General features: G+C 34.3%; 1 protein-coding gene across 2 annotated transcripts in view; it reads left to right on the top strand.

Moving 5' to 3' along the window:
• Positions 1–24,153, top strand: part of GLIPR1L1 (GLIPR1 like 1) — a 45,065-nt gene continuing 20,912 nt past the window's right edge. Inside the window, exons 1-3 of one of the 2 annotated variants that reach the window (XM_017530637.2) lie at positions 1–236; positions 8,624–8,869; positions 12,660–12,760. In XM_017530637.2, coding sequence (XP_017386126.1) covers positions 15–236; positions 8,624–8,869; positions 12,660–12,760 — 569 coding nt within the window. In that variant the 5' untranslated portion in view covers positions 1–14. The remainder of the gene's footprint in view (positions 237–8,623; positions 8,870–12,659; positions 12,761–24,153) is intronic. The other variant, XM_017530638.2, reaches the window with a different exon arrangement.

The following is a 24,153-nucleotide window of genomic DNA, read 5'->3' as shown; positions in this document are numbered from 1 at the left end:
TCGGGGGAGGGGAAATGCGGTTGCCCCAGCCGTTACTGGTCAGTCGGCATCCTCCACATCCTTCCATGGCTGTAAAGAAGTTCAGTCGTTTATGGACCTTGTGTCTGTGTTTGGTGGCCACTGGATCTTCCAAAATCCCATCTATCACTGACCCACACTTTATAAACGACTGTGTCGAAGCCCACAACGAATGGCGGGGCAAAGTCAACCCTCCGGCGGCCGACATGAAATACATGGTGAGAAAGAACCGAGGCTGGGCTCTTAAATCTCTGGTATTTAAGAGATTTAAATTTACCTCATCCTAAGGTATCTGGGTGGTAAATTTCACGGACTTACTTGTACTAATTCAGTCCGGGCTTCGTATATATGCAGTTAAAAAAAAAAAATCATACCTTGTCTGGGCTGTCTTCTCCAGAGTCATGATAGTGAACAGGAAAGGTAGATTCCTTGAAGCTGTTCCTTGTCTCTTGCCGGGAAGGCGCGGTTCCTGGGGCAGTGTTTGGAGGTTGCTTTGTTGCACCACTAAGGTTATAAATACTTCACACAGGATTATTTTGTTTCCTTTTCTCCATTTTTTGGCTAGCATTTTTCATCCCGCACAACCAAGATACACGATATCGAAGAAATATCCCAGGAATGGAGATTGTCTTCTCTTACTTATTTTTATATCATGTGAATCCAAGATCAAAACAACACTTCATGTGTAGTATTCATCTGAAAAGAAAAATTACAAGGATAAGAATATTGAAATCAGGAGTTGAGCTACATCAGATAGTCACTTTCATGAAAAATAATAAATATATAAAATTTAATTGCAAAAACATTGAATTAATTGTGTACTTTGCAGACCTCCATCATATAGACAATAAGGCAAAAGACTGTACTCTAATGAAAAATAAGCATAAAAACCATTGGAGTATTCAAATAATTCAAAGAATTTACAAAATGTTAAATACTTGACAATGAATTGTATGACTGGAAATTATCCTTACATTTTAACTTTTTCTTGTTTATAAATATGATATTATTAGAAACGTTGATAGTATTAGTCTATTTTATGTACTGTGCAGATGTAGATAAAGTATAAGTCCTATCTATTCCACCTTTCCTCTTTTCTATCCAATGCAAAACAAAATGGTAGTCATTATAAAATCATAACTCAGGCACTAAAATAAATTCAAAACTGTACTATCCTACTGTGTAAGAAAATTATATTTTGTTGGAGGAGAAAGATTCAAATAGATATCGGAAATGAAACAAGAATAAATTCATCTTTTTAATGCAGAATTGTTAAGGCATTTTAATACATAATGCTTACTAGCTTGGGGTTGTCCAAGACACAAACGACCTAAATAAATCTTCAACTCAATTCAGAAATGCTGATATTAGTAGCAATATGGGTGATGTCTTTAGAGTTTTATTGTATATTGTATGATTTTAAAAAAGAGTAAATATGGGGGTTAAATATAATAAATATTCTTTATATTTCTTTTGTACTCATTGACTATTTAAAGCAAATGTGATAACAATGAATTGTGGGGTTTATAATAATGTAGAAACAAAACACATTATAATCAATGCAAAAAAAATGAAGAGCGGCATCAATAGAATTATTCTGCTGAAAGTTCCTTATATCGTTAAGAATTACAATAATATTTCCAGATGGACCATGAGATGTTAAGAATGCATATTTTAATATCTAGAATAACCACTAAAAATACAAAGAAGTTAAGCTAAAAAGTCCAGTAAATAGAATAGTAAAAGTACTTTATTAATTTTTGGAAAACAGGAACAAGGAACAAAAGAACAAAGAGGGAATCAATTAAAAATAGCAAATGGTAGACTAAAACTTAACCATGTTAAAATTATATTAAATGCAAATGACTACTACATACTTTAATTAAAAATAAAGATTCTCGGATGATTCATGCTTTTGTAACAGAAACATATCACAAATAGGATTAAAGTAAAAAGATGGAAAAATACTTTATGCAAACTCTAAGATTAAGATAGAGTCACTACATTTATAGCTACCAAAGTAGGTTTTAAGAAAGGGAGAACTCCTAGAAATAAAAGGAGATATTTAGGAATAATAAGAGGGCCAATTAAACAAAAGACACAACAATCTTTAATGCAAATAAATGTAATAATGTAGCTTACTATACAAAAATTGGCAAAAGTAAAGGGGAGAAAGAGACAAAACAGTCATAGAGATTTTAACCTTAGTGAATAAGAGAACAAGTAAGTAAAAATCAGTAAAAATAAAAAAAGGATTAAATGAATATTTTAGGAAAGAAAAACAGTTAAAAATCAAGACCTATTCTTTCAACTCAAGAATGTAGGAAACGAGTGTAAATTAAGCACAAGAAAAATAAAACTAAAGATGAGCATAATTTGATGAAATTGAAAGCAAAAGTATGATGGACAAAAATCAATAATATCAAAAGTTGCTTTTAAAACTATATATGAATAAAATTTCTAATCTACTAGCAAAAAAGAAAGGATTAATGAAGAAAGACATAACTCAAAAATTAATTTTAGAAATGGAAAATCACTTTTAAAAAACTCCAAACATCAAATGGATAGAGAATATTTTGAAGAACTTTATGCCAATAAATTTGATAACACAAAGAAAATAAATGGACAAATGTATTGAAAATCAAAATTTTATAAAATTGACACAATATTTTTATATGTTGTTTATTGAAGGATTACTAGTGAAGAAGTTCATAAAATGCACTAGTTTTAATGTACAATAATTTTTTACATATGTACATGTCAGTGTACTACTTACATCAAAATTGGAATTTTTGTTTCACATATGGTTGCCGTGTTTTTCATCACATAAAGTCTCATAAATACTGCATTCTGTACTATATGTTTTACAAAGTAACAAATTAAATGCTTGAACTTTGCCTAATAAAATATTGCTCATTATTTTTATTTCTTTGATTTATATTATTATTTTTCGATATTATATTCTTTGTCCTGTACAAATGAAAGAATCCTGGGTTAGAGATTGATTTTGAACCTAATATAAATCTTTTAACAGAGATATTTAACCAATTTATGAATGAGATCATTCATTTGCATCTTCTTCAATTTAAATAGTCTTATGCCATTACCTAAATTAGGTAATTTTAAATATTTTTAACAGAAAATTCAGGTGAATTCTAAGAAAGCAACACCAATTTCATGCAAATCTCTTTGCGAAACTGAAAAAGAAAGCCTTTCGGAACTTTTTTTTTTTTTTTTTTTNAGACGGGAGTTTCGCTCTTGTTACCCAGGCTGGAGTGCAATGGCGCGATCTCGGCTCACTGCAACCTCTGCCTCCTGGGCTTTTGGAACATTTTTAAGTCAAATTTTACCCTGACCAGACATAACATTACAGGTTAGAAAGTTATAGCTCAATGTAGACGCACAAAATCTTCAATGAAATTATAGTCAATTTAATCCAGCAACATATATAAAGAATATTGTATCATAAGATTTACCTCAAGAATAAAATGTTAGATTAGGAATTGAAAATTAATCAACATAATCAGTACCCAAACTGGAAACAACATTAAGAGAAAAATCCTCAGAAAATGAAGAAACTGAGAAATCTGACTTCGATTGGGGCAATTTAATCGCTGTTTACAATTTGTCACTCTTAATAGATTAAATGAGAATTATATGATCATCTCAACAGAGTCAGGAAAACCATTTGGTAAAACTCTATATCAAATTCATTTTATTTCATTTATTTTTTTCAATTTTTTCCTGTAGGGTTTTTTTTTTAAATAATTTTGGGGAAACAGGTGGTGTTTGGTTGAAACGGAAAATTTTTTGTTTTGTTTTTTTCAGCTTTTAAGTTCTGGGGTACACGTGCAGGATGTGCAGGTTTGTTACACAGTTAAACATGTGCCATGGTGGTCTGCTGCACAGATCAACCAATCACCCATGTATTAAGGCCAGCATCTATTAGCTATTTTTCCTGATGCTCTCTCTCCTTCCAACCCCACCTGCCTACAGGCCCCAGTGTGTGTTGATCTCCCCATGTGTCCATGTGTTCTCATCGTTCAGCTCCCTTACAAGTGAGAAGATGGGGTGTGTGGTTTTTGGTTCCTGCATTAGTTTGCTGAGGGCAACACCTTCCAGCTCTATTCATGTCCCTGCAAAGGACATGATCTCATTCCTTCTTATGGTTGTGTAGTATTCCATGGCATATATGTAGCATTATTTTGTTTATCCAGTCTATCATTGATGGGCATTTGGGTTGATTCCATGTCTTTGCTATTGTGAATAGTGCTGCAGTGAATATACATGTGCATGTATGTTTATAATAGAATGATTTATATTCCTTTGGGTACATACCCAGTAATGGGATTGCTGTGTCAAATGGTATTTCTGACTACAGATCTTTGAGAAATTGCCATACTGTCCTCCACAGTGGGTAAAGTCATTTACACTTCCACCAACAATGTAAAAGTGTTCCTTTTTTTCCACAACCTTGCCAGCAGTGTTGTTTCTAGACTTTTTAATCATCGCCATTCTGACTGGCATGAAATGGTATCTCATTGTGGTTTTGACTTGCATTTTTCTAATGATTAGTGAAGTTCAGCTTTTTTCATTTGTTTGTTGGCCACATGTAGGCCTTCTTTTGAGAAGTGTCTGTTCATGTCCTTTGCCCACTTTTTAATGGTTTTTTTTTTCTTGTAAATTTATTTTATCTCCTTATAGACTCTGGATATTAGACTTTGGTAGGATGGCTAGATTGCAAAAATTTTCTACCATTCTGCAGGTTGTCTGTTCACTCTAATGATAGTTCCTTTTGCTGTACAGAAGCTCTTTAGTTTAATTAGATCCCATTTGTCCAGTTTTGTTTTTGTTGCAATTGCTTTTGATGCTTTTATCACGAAATATTTGCCCATGCCTATGTCCTGAATGGTATTGCCTAGATTTTCTTCTAGGGTTTTTATAATTTTAGGTTTCACATTTAATTCTTTAATCCATCTTGAGCTAATTTTTGAATAAGGTGTAAGGAAGGGGTCCAGTTTCAGTTTTCTGCATATGGCTAGCCAGTTCTCCCAGCGGAAATATTATTTATGGATAATTTCTAAGATTTTGGTGCACCCATCACCTGAGTAGTGTACACTGTATACCATGTGTAGACTTTTATCCTTCCCGTCGCTCCCACCCTCCCCATTGAATCCCCAAAGTCCATAATTCTTATGCCTTTGGGTCCTCATAGCTTAGTTCCCGCTTATAGGTGAGAGAATACAATGTTTCATTTTTTATTCCTGAGTTATTTCAATTAGAATAATGGTCTCCAACTCTATCCAGGTTGCTGCAAATGCCATTATTTTCTTCCTTTTTATGGTTGAGTAGTATTTCTTTATATATAATATATGTATATGTTTTATACATACATATATATAAAATATATAGGCATATATTTTATACACATATAAATATATTTGTATATATTTATATTTTATATATGTATGTAAAATATAAATATATAACTTTTATATTTATAAATGTAAAATATATAAATATAAAAGTTATATATTTATATTTTACATACATATATAAAATATAAATATATACAAAACATACATTTTATATATGTATGATAAAATATACATATATACAAATATATATACACATATAAATATATGCAAATATATTTATATTTTATTCATATATAAACATTTTTGGTGTGGTATATATATTTTTTACTTATATATTTTATATATATGTCCATATATAAATAAAATATAAATATATACACACACCACATTTTCTTTATGAACTCGTTGGTTGATGGACATTTAGACTGTCTCCATATTTTTAGAATTGCAAATTATGCAGCTAATAAACATGCATGTGCAAATGTCTTTTTCATAAAATGACTTCTTTTCCTCTAGGTAGATTTTTGACAAAGATGCAAAAGTAATTTAGTGGAGCAAGGATATTCTATTCAAGAAATGGTGTTGAAATACCATTTAAAACATATAAGGAAAATAAACTTTGACCTAAAGTTTACACCTTATGCAAAAATTAACACAAAATGAATCATAAATTTAAATGCAAAGCATAAAACTACTAGAAGGAAAACAGGAGAAAATCCTCAGGACATAGGGCTAGATGAAACTTCTAATCAAATGAATAATTTCGATTTTGATCACCACCAGAAACTATTTTTAAAAAGTCAACAAATTGGACCTCATCAAAATAAAAAACTTCTACTTTCTAAAGCACTCAGTTAAGAAAGGACAAACTATAAACTAGGAGAAAATATATTCAAACCATATATGAGAAACAACTATCTAGAGAAAGAGCTCTCAAAAAAAAAAAAAAAAAAAAAAAAAAAAAAAAAAAAAAAAAAAAAAATCAATTAAAAAATGAACAGAAGACTAACTGACATTTCACCACAGAGATACACAGATGGAAAACAAGTATGTGAGACATGTTAAACATCAGTAGCCATTAGTGAAATGCAAATTAAAACCACAAGGACATATCAATACTTACCAATTAGGAAAGCAAAAGTAAAAAATATTGACAATACCAAATACTGGTGAAGATATGGAGAAAATTTATCTGTCATACTTTTCTGGTCGGAATGTAAAATGGTATAGCCACTCTAGGAAATAGTTTGGCAGTTTCAAAAAAAAGAAAAAAACACCTAAACGTACACTTACATAGGACTTACACTTGCAATTGCACTTGTGAGGACTTTTTCCTTTTACTTTTTTCCTAGAAAAAGGAAAACTTACTGCTACAGAAAAATCTGCTCAGAAATATTTATGGAAGCTTTGTAGTAGCTGAAACTTGTAAACATCCAAATTTCCATCAATAGATGAAAGTTAAACTGTGATACATCTGTACCATGGAATAGTACTTGACCATAAAACGGAACAAACTATCAACACATGGAACATCCCTGTGGCTCTCAAAAGCATGCTGAGTGAAGAAAAGCCAATCTCAAAATGGTTACATACTTTGGGATTCTATTTACATAACTTTCTTTAAATAGCAAAATTTCATAACTGAAAAACACATTGGTGATTGCCAGGGCTAAAGAAAGTGTGGGTAGTGAGTGGGTGTGACTTAATGGGTTAGCATGAAGGATGCTTGTGGTGTTGAAACAGTTCTGTATCTAGATACTGTGGGAGTGATTATTTTAACTAATACAGGTGATAAAATTGCAAAAATAAATGCATGTAAAACTATTGAAATCTTTAAAAAGTCTGTGGATTGTACCAATGTCAATTTCTTATTTTTATATTATACTATTGTTACAAAAAACATTATCATTGGGAAAACTAGGTGAAGTCCACACAGGATTCCTGTGAACTATTTTTGTAATTTCTTGTTGAATTTATAATCAGTTAAAAATAAAAAGATGTTTACAAATAATCTTGGCAAATATACCTATATTAAGACTGTTACTTTTGTCATGAGTTGCTTCTGGACTCTATTCTGTTCCATTGAGCTGTTTGTCTAAACATGTGTCAACATAACAATATCTTAATATAGCTTTATGATAAATATTGATATCTGGTAGAGAAAGTCTCCAGTTTGTTCTGCATTTAAAAGACTGTCTGAGCTTTACCTGGAATATCACATTTCCACATAAATTTTGTAATTAATTTCCACCCCAAAAAAAGCTACTTGAAGTTTGATTCGAAGTAAAATTATATGTAATGATTAATATTGGTTTGCAATATAGAATATTCTGGTACATGATCATTTCACATCTCTCCATTTATTTAAGTCTTTTAAATTTTATTTCCCGGGTGTTTTTGCAGTTTTCAGCATAGAGATTTTGTATCTCATTGAATTTATTTATATATATTAGATGTTTTGAAGCTATTCATTTGTAGAATATACAGAGACATAATAGATTTTTACATATTTTCCTTGTATTGTTCAACTTTAGTAAATTCATTTATTTTTTATAGTATTGTTTATGTATTCATTTAAATTCTTAAGTATCCAGTCATGTAATCTGTGAATAATGATAGATCCCAATCCTTATACATTTTATATGTTTTGTCTTATATATTTACAGCTCATGTATTTTATTATGCTTCCTAACTTCTTGTACAATGAATAGAAATAACAAGGGCAGATATCTTGTTACATTCCTAAACTTGAGGGAAAGTTTTAATATTTCACCATTTGAAAAGATTTTTGTCTGGCTGTTTGTTTGTTTGTAGATCATCTTGATCAAATTAAGGGCATTTCTTTCTTTCTATTCCTAGGTTTTTGTCCTTTTTAATTATCAGTGAATATTCATCCTTTAATTTTGATAAAGTAACATGATCTTCTGAATTACTAGACTTTGAATTCTGGCTTATTGTAATCACATTCAGATTTATTTGTTCAGTGATGCTAATGTAGGATATCTGCTAAGTACTGGTAATACAGCAATGAACTATCACAGAGTGAGTATAAATAAGTATTTCTGAAGTATAACTTAAAAAAATGACTGTGAACATAATAAATACCAAAGAAAACCTCTCTTATTAAAATAATAAATTTAAGCAAAATTTAATTGATTAAAATCATTATAATAATTTTAATACAAATACTTATGCACTATTCAATTTAAATTATTTTTATCTTTCAGATTTGGGATAAAGGTTTAGCAAAAGTGGCTCAAACATGGGCAAACCAGTGCAAATATGAACATAACAGCTGTTTGGATGTATCATATGGATGTTATGCACCTCTTGAATTTATTGGAGAAAATATCTGGTCAGGTGGAATAAAGTTATTCACACCAAAACGGGCCGTTACTCTTTGGTATAATGAAACCCAATTTTATGATTTTAATAGTCTGTCATGTTCCAAAGTTTGTAGCCATTTTACACAGGTAAATATTTGACATCTTATTGATTAGTTCTTATTTGTGTATATGTTAATTGCCAAAAAGTTATTTTAGAATTTTTTTCTGAGTTTCTCTTGAGCTGCCAGAAAAACTTGGCTTCACTTGAGAGATATTTATACTGGAAACAGAATTCTATGAAGTGAGTTTTTTTTTCTCTGACCTTTAAAAATCTTGCTCCGCTGTCATCTTACTTGCACTGCTTCCAACAAGAAATCTGCTGTAATCCTCGTATTTCTCTGTATGTAAAATGCCTTTATTTTTCTGACTGTCTTTAAATTTTTCCTGTTACCATAGGTCCTGAGCAATTTAATAATAATATACCAAAGTTTTCTTCATGTTTCTTGCACGTAGTTCATTGGCCTTTTTGAAGTTGTAAGTGTATAGCTTAAATCAAATTTGGAAAAATCTTGGCCATTGTTTCTGGAAATACTTATTTCTCTCACTCTCTCTCTTCTTCCAGTGTCCAGTCACTCATGTAGAAAACTGTTTGAAGTTTTCCCACAGTATATTGATGCTCTTGTCTCTTTTTCCTTGATTTTTTTTCTCTCAATGATTAATTCAAGTACTTTTATTGCTACATATTTAAATTTACTAATCTATTCTTCTGTTATGTTTAGTCTACTGTTAATCCCAGCCTGTTTTCAATATTATATCTTAAAGTTTGTATCTTTACAAGTTTGATATTTTTACATCTTCAATGAATAAACCTAATATGTTTGCTCTTTCATCTAGTTTTTTAAGCATAAGACATAGAGTTGTAATAATATTTTCGCTGCTAGTTCTAGTATCTATATTAGCTCTGTGTTAGTTTCAATTGGTTAATTTTTCTCTTTGTTATGAATCAAATTTTCTTTTCTCATATCATATTGGGTAAATTTTATTATATTCCATATTCCCAATATTGTACATTTTGCCTTGTTGGGTGCTGGATTTATTTGTATATAATAAATATTCTTGAGCTGTCTTTTTGGGTACAGCTAAGTTACCTGAAATTTATTTGATCCTCTTTGTTCCTGCTTTTAAAATATGTTAGGTAGAGTAAAAGTAGTGTTTAGTCTAGAGCTGATAATGATCTCTCACTACTGAGGCAATATTTTTCTGTATATTCTATCTAATGCCTTGAGAATTATGAAATTGTCAAATTTGGAAAGTGGAAATAGGTTCTATTTCTGGCTTTGTGTAAACCTTGCCATTATTTCCTCTAGTTGTTGTAAATGGGTCTTTCTCAGCCCTAGACTAGTTTCTACACATGCATGTTTTGATTAGTATTTTGCTGAACAGATGATGAGGACACTCTGCACATTGCCCTAGTATGTCACTGTACAATTCTCACCTCTTCAGTACTGTGCCATCTAAACTTCTCCATCCTTGGTCTCCCCCAGATCCTCAATCAGACTCTCTCAACCATAATCTAGAAGCTGTCTCCAGACAATAAACCAGACAATTATACAGTTTACATCTTTTTTCCCCAAATCTCAGGGTTATTATGTTGTGCTGCCTAATGACTTGAAAACCGTTACTTCCTATTATTTTCCCAATTTTTAAAATTATTTCAGGTCCAAGTGTAAATGTCTCTAAAATTTATCTTTTGGCCAAACTTTAATCCCAGATATGATACTGAGCCGCTAGGAGAGCCTGTTTAAGCAATAGAAAGGTTCATCTTCTTCTCTAAACTTACTCATTTCTCTAAGTTGAATTCCTATACAGGATCTTAAAGTCATTCTTATCAGACGTGCAGTGAACAAATAACAGCAACTTCCATGTTCCCTTTATGTTCACTCTTCATTCAACAACAGGATGCTCTAAGTCTAGACAATCTCCAGGATATCAGGAAAGATGTTGGTAAAGAATACAGTTTGGCTACTCCCCAGAAAATTGAAAGAATGAATCAAATGTCAGATGTCCTATAACAAAAGGATGCAATATCCCTAATATGGCATCAAGGCTGAGTCATAGCTTTTATATATCATTTCTGTTCTCTTTTGTGGTAAAGAAAAAAAAAAAAAAGCCTGTTCCCAAATGCCCCTTTTCCCTTAGTATTGCTAGATCAGAAAGGGGAGTTTACTCTTCATTGGCTAGTTTACACACAAGGTTAAATAATTAGGAATGATTATATGCTTATAAAATCAACAACTATATCTTGCTTAATGTTCTAAACAAAATAAGAGACAGTTTTCTTGCATTTGCCACCTACTGGTATTCATATTAGAGTTACATCCAATGTTCATATTAATATTACATCGTTTCTTTAATGAAAGCCATATGTCATAAACCTACATAGTCAACATTTATTTTCACCATTCCAAGAGCCAAGAGTCACAATTAAGAGTGGAATCGAATTTCTTGGTGTAGTAATTCATGAGCCAAATTGTTAAACATGATTTTTTTGAAATATATATTTTAGTTTCATTGTTCATTGTTCAAAACATTCAAAAGGAAAACACTCTTTTAATGATCTCACTTTATCTCATTTCATTAAGTGGGAAGCTACCCCAGAATTGATCTGTCACTTACTCAACAAAATCACACAGATGGCTGAAAGTGAAACTAATTTTTTTTTTTTTTTTTTTTTTTTGAGCTAGAGTCTCTCCCTGTCACCAGGGCTGGAGTGCAATGGCACGATCTCAGCTCACTGCAACCTCCTCCTCCTGGGTTCAAGCAATTCTCCTGCCTCAGCCTCCTGAATAGCTGGGATTTCAGGTGTGTGTCATCGCACTTGGCTAATTTTTGTATTATTAGTAAAGACAGGGTTTTGCCATGTTGGCCAGGCTCGCCTTGAACCCCTGACTTCATGATGTGTCTGCCTAAGCCTCCCAAAACTCATTTTTAAATTCTCAGTTCACTGTATTTTTCTTGCACTTTACTGCCTCTCAGGCAAACAAAAAGGCAGTAAAATATATTTTGCAAAACTACTGATTCTGGCTAGAGCAAGCCTATGGAAAAAAATTGACTGATACATCAATTTATGAAATAGGTTAGTATGTTTTGATAATAAAGTAAAATAAATGAGATCAGAAATTTGTGTTGTCAAAATTTATTCTGTGTCTGAATTCCTTGGATTATTTTTCAAATGGAGTACATCAATATTTTCTTCCCTTTTGTGTTTATTTGGAAAATGAAAAAAGAATTATTCTATCATTGTCACAAAAAAATAGTAAGGTTCCTATCTTCCATAACTAGTTTTCCATAGAAGTCTTCTTCCTTTTGCATAACTTTGCTATTTTTTGCAACTAGATAAAAATTAAGATTTACCTTCCTTATGGCAGGCATCTTTGAAAATCAACTCAATATGTTTTTAATCCTTACTTTGTGACTTGACAAAGGTAAGAATATGATTAAGATTGCAAAATTTAAAATGTAATTATAAATTATGTAGAATTTTTCTGAGAAAAACAAATATGTTATTGTTTCCATTTACAGTCTGATTTTGATATTGTTTGTATTATATACCCATAGATAGAATTAAAGTGTATTTCATAAATAATCTAGAAGAAATTATTTTATATATTATACTATTAATTTGGCTATATATTATATTCTTGTTTTGATTTATGAGAATTACCAGCAAGGAAAAACTAGCTAGGTAGCACTCATGAAAGCAGCCTTAACAAAATAAAAATTTTAAACTAAATACAGAAATTATAAAAAATATGTAACTAATAAATATTTGTGTACATTCTTTTTGTAGCATGACAAAGATTAGAGCAATTCTCAAAATGCATTGTTTGCATAGAAATGTTTTGCATGTTTTATCTTGAAATGCCTTTCTTTATAGGTGGTTTGGGCCAATTCAGTTTATCTTGGTTGTGCAGCTGCAGCATGTCCTGACCTTGGGGGCGCTTCATCTGTGATATTTGTATGCAACTATGGACCTGCGTAAGTTATTTTCCCTTAAAAATATTTTAATTGAAATTAATATTTATGATGGTTGCCAAATAAGAGGATCTTCTGCTAGAGACAAGTGTATTTTTGATAAGTGATGGCTCCCTCTACAATGCTAATTCAAATGAGATAGGTGAAAATAGAAGATGGTGATAGAATATTGCCTTATTTAAAGAAAAGCTATACCTGTCATAAAATATTTAAACTTGAGAGAGAAAATGATGGAGGCTGTTAGGTTAAAAAAAAAAAAGACATAATATAAAATACATTGCCACTGTAATATATAAATACTGAAGCACAAAAAGGCAGCCAGATTCTTCTCTAATATAAAATACATGGAATAAGAAAATGACTGAGAATGATTGTAAAAGCACATACTTTTAAGAAAAGAACAACACAACTTTAATCATCTTGCTGATAATTGCATATCTAAATGAAAATTTAGCAGCAGTTTAATGGGAAACTCCAAAAATGAAATTCTATAACTCAAATCCCAGTGGATATCTACCAGGAAGAATATAAAAACAGTTAATAACCCAACTCTTCAACAAACATCAATTTAAAAATAAGCAGTAGAAAAGATAAAAACAAAGACAAATAATAAATATGCAACATTGATGAAAAGGAGCTGAGATATGCCAAAATTACTAGAGAGAGGCAGAAGTGTGTATATATCTCTCTGTATTTTCTTCCATAACCTCTCACTTGGAAGCAAAAACAAGAATGATAAATGCAAATTCTCACAGCTTGGGGAAAGCAGAGTTTTTATAGATAACAGAGAAATTGTAAAACTGCTGGCACGTTTATTATCATCTTTTCTCTTAAGTAGAAAATCATAAGATTTGACATGAAAAGAGTAATAATAAGGGATGGAAGCTCAAGATTTGATGAAAAAGCAGTAAAACATCATATTGCTTTGAATAAATCAGGTTTGGGGGCCCAAACAAATTATGTATGTAACAGATTTCTTATGGATCTTGTGAAAGCATAAGAGGATATTGTTAAGTCACCCCTGGCCAAGAGATGGGGGGCCAATATACTCTGTCACTTGAAACAAAAGCCAAAAAAACCCAAAACAGATAAACCACATGAAGCAATAGTTTGTAAGACACTGGCCATAATACAACAATGGGCTGTGATCTCTGAAAAATAACAAAACAAGTTAGTCCTATAATTCCCCCAGCTTCCTGTCTCAATGAAAGGTTTCAGGTCATAGCACATGAAATTACTAAGACAGAGGTTGGCTGACTCCCTGAGTTGAAAAAATTGAGCTAAATGTATAGGAAGACCAATACAGTTAGAGTTCATGGAAAAGATTACTAGAGAAAAAAGAACTACACACAGAGAGAACCCTAGCGATCTGCAAAAGGTATTCCTTGAGTATTGATTAGCAGAGGATTGATTAGCACATGCATGTGAGGAAACAACTTCAGACCAAGTAAGATGCATCTGAAAGAATAACAGGATACAGTTATTCACACTCCCCACGGGGAGCAGAACTAAACTGCTCCAGACCCACCTAACAATTCATAATGTGAAACCTGAAAGGATCAAAATTTTCCCATATAACTTGACTGTGTCCCATAAAAATTAAAATTAAAATTAAAAAACCCTCAAGGAGGTTTACAGAAATCATAATGCCTAGCACCTAACACTTACAATGCAATGTCTGGCTTCTAATGAAATATTACCAGCCATGTAAAGAGGGAAAAAAATAAGATATACCAAGAAGCTGAATCAATAAGTTGAAACTAATGCAGAACTTATACAGATGTTACAATTAACAGAGAAAGACATTAAAATGGTTATTATAACTGCATTCCATATTTTTAAATGTTAAGCAAAGATATGAAAAATATTAAAAACAGAAGACTGCAATGTCTGAGATTTTTTAGAAGTTAAAATTAATGGACATTCCAGAAAAAGAGATTAATGAATCCAAAATCATAACATTAGAAATTATCCAAGGCAGTGATTCAGGAGTTCAAGGATGCAGTGAGCCATGATTGCCTTGGCAACAGAGCAAGACTGTCTCTTTAAAAAAAGAAAAGAAAAAAATTATCCAAGATAGAATCCATAGAGGAAAAAAAATATCCAAAAAAGATGAAATGTGCATCAGTTAGCTGTGATACAACTTTAGTGGAATTGATTTCCTTAAAGGGAGTGAGATACAGAAAAATATTTAAAGAAATATGGCCCAAAACTTTCCAAGCTTAATGAAAATTTAAGTTCACAGATCCAAGAAGTTTACCAAACCCTAATCACAAGAAACATGAGGAAAACTACACCAGGATAGCTTATAACCAAAAATTTCAAAACTCATAATAAAGAATCTTAAAAGTATCCAGAAAACAAAGACATGTTACATAGAGCGGAACAAACATAAAGATGACAGCAGTGGAGCAGTCAAGATGGCCAAATATAATCAGCTCTAGTCTGCAGCTCCCACTGAGAAGAACAAAAACAGCACGTGAATTCCAAATCTTCAATTGAGGCTCCCAGGTTCTCTCATTGGGACTGACTAGCAGTTGGTGCAACCCATGGAGAGCAAGGTAAAACAGGGTGGAGTGGACTTAGAGCCCACCTACCTGGGAGCTGAATGGGGCAAAAGGAACTCCCTCCCCGAGCCAAGGGAGGTGGTGAGAGACTGTGCTACCATACCCTGAAAAACATGCTTTTCTCATGAATCCTTGTAACCTGTGGATCAGGAGATCCCCTCATGAGTACATGCCATGAAGGCCTTGGGTCCCAACAGAGCTGTGCAGACTCACAGCAGCAGCTTGGGTGGGCAGCACCTCAGGCAGGCACTGAGACATAGGAGTTTTTGCATACCCTGGTTCTAGGAACTCTAGTGAGGCAGGAGATCCATCAACGCTCATGGGAAGGGGGCTGAAGCCAGGAAGCCAAGTGACCTTGCTCAATGGCACAATGTCCCATGGAACACCACAAGCTAAAACCCACTAGCTTGAAATCCCTTCTGGCCAGTGGGCAGGGCAGGCTGGAGCCTGCCTAAGAAGACAGAGTCCTGGGAGGGAGAGGTGGCCATTACCACTGTGGCTCCAGTTGGCCATTTTCCCCTGCTGTTGGTGCCAGCAAGACTGAGTGGTTTGGACTAGGAGAAATTCCCCACAGCACAGCCCAGCACAGTATAGTCACTGTGAGTTCATGGCCAAACTGCTTCTTTAAGCGAGACCCTGACCCATTCCTTCTCACCAAGCAGGGCCTCCCTGAGGGATTTTCAGCATCCCCAGCCAGGGGGTTAAGGACAGATCTCTGATTTGTCTGAGAGAACCACTTAGGAGAAGGGGCAGCAGTGGTATCATGGATCAGCAATCTTAGCCTTTTCTGCTAGCAAGCTTTGAGGAGTTCAGGCAGTCTGGACCAGGGAAATTCCTGCTTATTTAAGTGGGTCCCAGATCCCGTTTCTCCTGACTGGGTGAGACCTCCTAACAGGGGTCTTTGGGCACTGCATACAGGTTCATTCCAGCAGGCATCAGGTCAATGCCCCACTGGGACAGAGTGCCCAGCAGATGGAGCAGGCTACCATCTTTGCTGTTCTGCAGCCTCCACTGGTGATACCTCCAGGGGTCAGAAGTACCCTACTCCAGGGTCTGGAGTAGGCCCATAGCAAACCACAGCAGCCCTAGGGAAGACTGCTAAAGAACAAACAGAAAGCAAAAACAGCATCAATTTCAAAAGACCACAAAAACCCCATCCAAAGGTCAGCAGACGCAAAGATCAAAGGTAGATAAACCCTTGAAGATGAGAAAGAATCAACGCAAAAATGCTGTAAACTCAAAAAGCCAGAGTCTCTCTTCACCTGCAAATGATCACAACATGTCTCTCGCAAGGGCATAGAATTGGGATGAAGCTGAGCTGGATGAACTGACAGAAGTAGATTTCAGAAGATGGGTAATAATGAACTTCACTGAGCTAAAGGAGAATGTTCTAACATATTGCAAAGAAGTTAAGAACCAGGATAAAACATTACAGGAGTTAATAACCAAAATAACCAGGTTAGGGTGGAATATAAATGACCTGATGGAGCTGTAAAACACAACACAAGAACTTCACAATGCAAACACAAGTATCAATATCCAAATAAACCAAAAGGCAGAAAGGATATCAGAGCTTGAAGACTCTCTTGCTGAAATAAGGCAGGCAGACAAGATTAGAGAACAAAAGAACAAACAAAACCTCTGAGAACTATGGGATTATGTAAAAAGATTTAATCTATGACTGGTTGGGGGTACCTGAAATAAATGAGGAGGACAAAACACAGTTCAGGAAATCATCCAGGAGAACTTCCTCAACCTAGAAAGAAAGGTCAACATTCAAATTCAGGAAATACAGAGAATCCAGTAAGATACTCCATGAGAAGATCAACCCCAAGACACTTTATCATCAGATTCCCCAAGATCAAAATGTTAAGGGCAGCCAGAGACAGAGGCCAGGCCACCTACAAAGTAAAGTCCATCCCTTTGTCCTTCCCTACAAAGGGAAGACTAACAGCAGACCTCTCAGCAGAAACCCTACAAGCCAGAAGAGATTGGGACCAATATTTAACATTCTTTTTTTTTTTTTTTTTTTAAGATGGAGTCTCCACCTAAGATGGAATGCAGTGGTGCCATCTTGGCTCACTGCAACCTCCACCTCCCAGTTCAAGTGATTCTCCTGCCTTAGCTTCCTGAGTAGTTGGGATTACCAGCATGCATCATCATGCCCGGCTACTTTTTGTATTTTTAGCAGGGACAGGGTTGTGCCATGTTGGCCAGACTGGTCTGGAACTCCTGAACTCAGGTGATCCATCCTCCTTGGCCTCCCAAAGTGCTGGGATTATAGGTGTGAGCCATCACACCAGGCCCAATATTTAACATTCTTAAAGAAAAAAAAGTCATCCTGGAATTTCGTATCCAGCCAAACTAAATTTCATAAGCAAAGTAGAAATGAGAACTTTTTCAGACAAGCAAATACTGAGGGAATTTATAATCACCAAGCCTGCCTTGCAAGAGCTCCTGAAGGAAGCACTAAATATGGAAAGGAAAAGTGGCTACCAGTCACTACAGAAACAAACCAGCAACACTATGATGCAACTATATAAACAAGTCGGCAAAATAACCAGCTATCATCATGATGACAGGAACAAATTCACATATAACAATACTAACCATAAATGTAAATGGGCTAAAGGCCCCATATAAAAGACACAGAATGGCAAGCTGGATAAAGAGCCAATGTCCATCAGTGTGCTGCATTCAAGAGACTCATCTTACATGCAAAGATACATGTAGACTCAAAGGGATGGAGGAAAATTTACCAAGCAAATAGAAAACAGAAAAAAGCAGAGGTTGAAATCCTAGTTTCTGACAAAACAAACTTTAAACTACAAAGATCAAAAAAAGACAAAGAAGGGCATTACATAATGGTAAAGGGTTCAATCCAACAAGAGTTAACTATCCTAAACATATATGCACCCAATACAGGAGCACCCAGATTCATAAAACAAGTTTTTAGAGACCAGCAAAGAGACTTAGACTCCCACACATAATAATAGGGGGAGATTTTAACATCCCCCCATCATTGAAACAGAATATTAATAAAGATATCTGAAGTTGAACTCAGCTCTGAATCAAATGGACCCAATAGATGTCTACAGAACTCTCCACCCCAAAACAACAGAATATACATTCTTCTCAGCACCATGAGGCACTTACTCTAAAATTGCACATACCTGAAAGTAAATCACTCCTCAGCAAATGCAAACTAATTGAAATCATAACAGTCTCTCAGAACAAAACACACTCAAATTAGAACTCAATATTAAGAAACACTCAAAGCCACACAACTACATAGAAATTGAACAACCTGCTTTTGAATGACTCTTGGGTAAAAAAAATGAAATTAAGGAAGAAGTCAAGTTTTTTAAAACTAATGAGAATGGTGAGATAACATACCCAAATCTCTAGAATGCAGCTAAAGCAGTGTTGAGGGAAATTTATAGTGCTAAACACCCACATCAAAAAGCTAGAAAGATCCCAAATTGACATTCTAACATCATAACTAAAGGAACTAGAGAACCAAGAGCAAACAAATCACAAAGCTAAAGAAGACCAAAAATAGCCAAGATCAGAGGGAAACTAAAAGTGATAAAAACATGAAAAACTCTTCCAAAAAATCAATAAATCCAGGAGCTGTTTTTTTTTTAATTAAGAAAACAGACTGCTAACTAGAATAATAAAGAATAAAAGAGAAGAATCAAACAGACACAATAAAAAAAATGATAAAGGGGATCTCACCACTGACTCAACAGAAATACAAACAACTATCAGAGAATACTATAAACACCTGTGCGCAAATCAATTCAAAAATCTAGAAGAAATGGATACCTTTCTGAAAACATATGCCCTCCCATGATTGAACCAGGAAGAAGTTGAGTCACTGAATAGACCAATAACAATCTCTGAAATTAAGGCAGTAATGAATAGCCTACCAACCAATAAAAGCTCAGGACCAGATGGATTTACAGCTGAATTCTACCAGAGGTACAAAGAGGAGCTGATAGCCTTTCTTCTGAAAATATTCCAAACAATTAAAAAGGAGGGACTCCTCCCTAATTTATTTTACGAGGCCAGCATTATCCCAATACCAACACCTAGCAGAGAAACAACAACAACAAAAAACCTCAGGCCAATATCCCTGATGAACATTGATACAAAAATTCCCAATAAAATACTGGCAAATCAAATTCAGCAATACAACAAAAAGCTTATCCACCACAATCAAGTTGGCTTCATCCCCAGGATGCAAGTCTGGTTCAACATATGCAAATCAATAAAAGTAATTCATTACATAATTAGAACTAAAGACAAAAACCACATGATTATCTCAATAGATGCTGAAAAGGCCTTCAATTAAGTTCAACATTCCTTTATGTTAAAAAAAAAACTCCTCTCAATAAACTAGGAATTAAGGGACATACCAAGATAAAAATGCCCACTGTCACCATTTCTATTCAACATAGTATTGAAAGTTCTGGTTAGAGGAATCAGGCAAGATAAAAAAATAACGGATATTCAAATAGGAAAAGAGGAAGTCAATTTTTCTTTGTTTGCAGATGATATGATCTTATATCTAGAAAACCCCATTATCTCATCCTAAAAGCTTTTCAAGCTGACAAGCAACTTTAGCAGTCTCCAGATACAAAATCATTGTGCAAAAGTCACAGACATTCCCATACACCAACAACAGACAAGCAGAGAGTCAAATCATGAATGAACTCCCATTCACAATTGCTAGAAAGAAAATAAAATACCTAGGAATACAACTAACAAAAAAAAAAGTGAAGGACTTCTTCAAGGAGAACTACAAACCACTGCTTAAGAAAATCAAAGAAGACACAAACAAATGAAAAAGCATTCTATGTTAATGGAGACTAAGAATCAATATCATGAAAATGGCCACACTGCCCAAAGTAATTTATAGGTTCCATGTGCTCACCATCAAGGTACCACTGACTTTCTTCACAGAATTAGAAAAACTACTTTAAATTTCTTATGGAACAAAAAAGTGCCTGTATAGCCAAGACAATCCTAAGCAAAAAAGAGTAAAGCTGGAAGCATCACACTACCTGACTTCAAGCTATACTACAAGGCCACAGTAACCAAAACAGCATGGCACTTGTACAAAAACACATACATAGACCAATGGAACAGAATACAGAACTCAGAAATAAGACTAAATATCTACAATCACCTGATCTTTGATAAGCCTGACAAAAACAAGCAATGAAGGAAGGACTCCCTATTTAATACATGATGCTGGGAGAATAGGCGAGCGATATGCAGAAAGCTGAAATTGGACCACTTTCTTACACCTTATAAAAACATTAGCTCAAGATGGATTAAAGGCTTAAATATAAAACCCAAAACTATAAAAACCCTAGAAGAAAATCTAGGCAATACCATTCAAGACGTAGGCATGGGTAAACATTTCATGACAAAAATATCAAAAGCAATTGCAAAAAAAGCAAAACTGGACAAACAGGATCTAATTAAACTAAGGAGCTCTGCACAGCAAAAGAAATTATCATCAGAGTGAACAAGCAACCTACAGAGTGGGAGAAAATTTTAGCAATCTTATCCATCTGACAAAGGTCTAATATCCAGAATCTACAAGGAACTTAAATAAATTTATAAAAAAAAAATTCAGAAGTGGGCCAAGAACATGAACAGCAACTTCTCAAAATAAGACATTTCTGCAGCCAACAAATATAGGAATAGAAGTGCAACATCACTGGTCATTAGAGAAATGCAAATCAAAACTACAATTAGATACCATCCCATGCCAGTCAGAATGGTGATTATTAAAAAGTCCAGAAACTGATGCTGGTGAGGTTGTGATGAAATAAGAATGTTTTACACTATTGGTGGGATTGTAAACTCCATAATAATCCAAACATTGTGGAAGACAATGTGGTAATTCCTCAAAGATCTAGAACCAGAAGTACCATTTGAGCCAGTAATTCCATTACTGGATATATACCCAAAGGAATATAAATCATTCAGTTACAAAGATATGTGCACACGTATGTTCAGTGCAGCATAATTTACCATAGCAAGGATGTAGAGTCAACCCAAATGCCCATAAAAGAAAACGTGGTACATATATACCATGGAACGAGATCATGCCATTTGCAGGGGGACATGAATGGAGATAGAAGTCATTATTCTCAGCAAACTAATACAGAAACAGAAAACAAAACACCTCATGTTCTCACTTATAAATGGGAACTGAACAATAGGAACACATAGCCACACAAAGGGTAACAACACACACAGGAGCCTGTTGTGGGTGGGGTTGGGAGAGGAAGAGCATGAGCAAAAATACCCAATACATGCTGGGCTTAGTACCTGGGTGATGGGTTGATCTGTGCAGCAAACCACAACAGCACACGTTTACCTATGTAACAAACCTGCCCATCCTCCATTTGTACCCTGGAACTTAAAAATAAAATAAAATAAAATACTCACCCCAAAATCTCCTTAAACTGATAAGCAACTTCAGCAAAGTCTCAGGATAAAAAATCAATGTGCAGAAATCACAAGCATTCCTATACACCAGTAACAGACAAACAGAGAGCCAAGTCAAGAGAGGACTTCCATTCACAAATGCTACAAAGAGAATAAAATACCTAGGAATACAACTAACAAATGATATAAAGGACCTTTTTAAGGAGAACTACAAGTCACTGCTCCAGGAAATAAGAGAGGACACAAACAGATGGAAATACATTCGATGCTCATGGTTAGTAAGAATCAATATTGTGAAAATGGCCATACTGCCCAAAGTACCATTGGCCTTCTTCACAGAACTGGAAAAAAATCACTTTAAACTTCATATGGAACCAAAAGAGAGCCCGCATAGCCAAGACAATCCTAAGCAAAAAGAACAAAGCTGGGAGCATCACACTACCTGACTTCAAAGTATACTACAAGGCTACAGTAATCAAAACAGCATGATACTGGTACCAAAACAGAGATATAGACCAATGGAACAGAACAGAGGCCTCAGAGGCAATGTCACACATCTACGACTATCTGATCTTTGACTAACCTGACAAAAACAAGCAATGGGGAAAATATTCCCTGTTTAATAAATGGTGTTGGGAAAACTGGCTAGCTGTGTGCAGAAAACTGAAACTGGACTCCTTCCTTATACCTTACACAAAAATTAACTCCAGGTGGATTAAAGATTTAAACATAAGACCTTAACACCATAAAAACCCTAGAAGAAAACCTAGGCAATACCATTCAGGACATAGGCATAGGCAAGGACTTCATGACTAAAACACCAAAAGCATTGGCAACAAAAGCCAAAATAGACAAATGGGATCTAATTAATCTTAAGAGTTTCTGCACAGCAAAAGAAACAATCATTAGAGTGAACTGGCAACCAACAGAATGGGAAAAAAGTTTTGCAATCTACCCATCTGACAAAGGGCTAATATCCAGAATCTACAAAGAACTAAAGCAGATTTACAAGAAAAAAACAAACTCATTCAAAAATGGGCAAAGGATATGAACAGACACTTTTCAAAAGAAGACATAGATGAGGCCAACCAACATATGAAAAAATGCTCATCATCACTAGTCATTAGAGAAATGCAAATCAAAACCACATTGAGATACCATCTCATGCCAGTTAGAATGGCGATCGTCAAAAAATCTGAAGACAACAGATGTTGGAGAGGATGTGGATAAACAGGAACACTTTTACACTATTGTTGGAGTGTAAATTAGTTCAACCATTGTGGAAGACAATATGGTGATTCCTCAAGGATCTAGAAATAGAAATTCCATTTGACCTAGCAATCCATTACTGGGTATATATCCAAAGGATTATAAATCATTCTGTTATAAAGACACATGCACACGTATGTTCATTGTGGCACTGTTTACAATAGCAAAGAACTGGAACCAACCCAAATGCCCATCAATGATAGACTGGACAAAGAAAATGTGGCACATATACACCATGGAATACTATGCAGCCATAAAAAATGATGAGATCTTGTCCTTTGAAGAGCCATGGATGAATCTGGAAACCATCATTCTCAGCAAACTGACACAAAAACACCACATGTTCTCACTCATAAGCAGGTGTTGAACAATGAGAACACATGGGCACAGGGAGGAGAACATCACACACTGGGGTATGTTCGGGGTGGGTGGCTGGGGAGGGACAGCGGGGGTGGGGAGGTTGAGGAAGGATAACACTGGGAGGAATGTCTGACGTAGGTGACGGAGGGATGGAGACAGCAAACCACCATGTCATGTGTGTACCTATGCAACAATCCTGCAAGATCTGCACATGCACCCCAGAACTTAATGTACAATTTAAAAGGGGGGGCGTATGTATACACACACACACACACACACACACACACACACACACACACACACACATAGTTTTAAAAAAGAAAAAGAGAAGAGATGACAGGAGTTTTTCACTGGACATAATTCAAGAGAGAAGAGAGCAATATCTTTAAAAACAAAAGCAAAATAAAACTGTCAACTGAAAATTCTATACACAGAAAATCTTTTAAAAATAAAGGTTAAATGTGTTTATACTGGAGATGATAACTTTGTGGATAAATATATAAGGTTTTTTTTTATTATTTTTTATTTCTCTTTCAATGATAATTATTTAGCCAAAATAAATCTTTTGTGAGTGATATAGTATTTGTAAAATTAAACCACCCAAGTTCTTTAAATTCATGTGAAGTGGAATAATCTAACTTGACTGTGATAAGTAAAAGATCCACACTATAAATTCTAAAGTTACCACTAAAATTAAGCAAAACAAAGGGTAATCACAAATATGCCAGC

The sequence above is a fragment of the Cebus imitator genome, unplaced genomic scaffold (assembly GCF_001604975.1).
Source record: "Cebus imitator isolate Cc_AM_T3 unplaced genomic scaffold, Cebus_imitator-1.0 Scaffold67, whole genome shotgun sequence".
NCBI classification, from domain to species: domain Eukaryota; kingdom Metazoa; phylum Chordata; class Mammalia; order Primates; family Cebidae; genus Cebus; species Cebus imitator.
The sequence above is the reverse complement of the archived record's forward strand: the minus strand, read 5'-3'. Positions and strand labels throughout refer to the sequence as shown.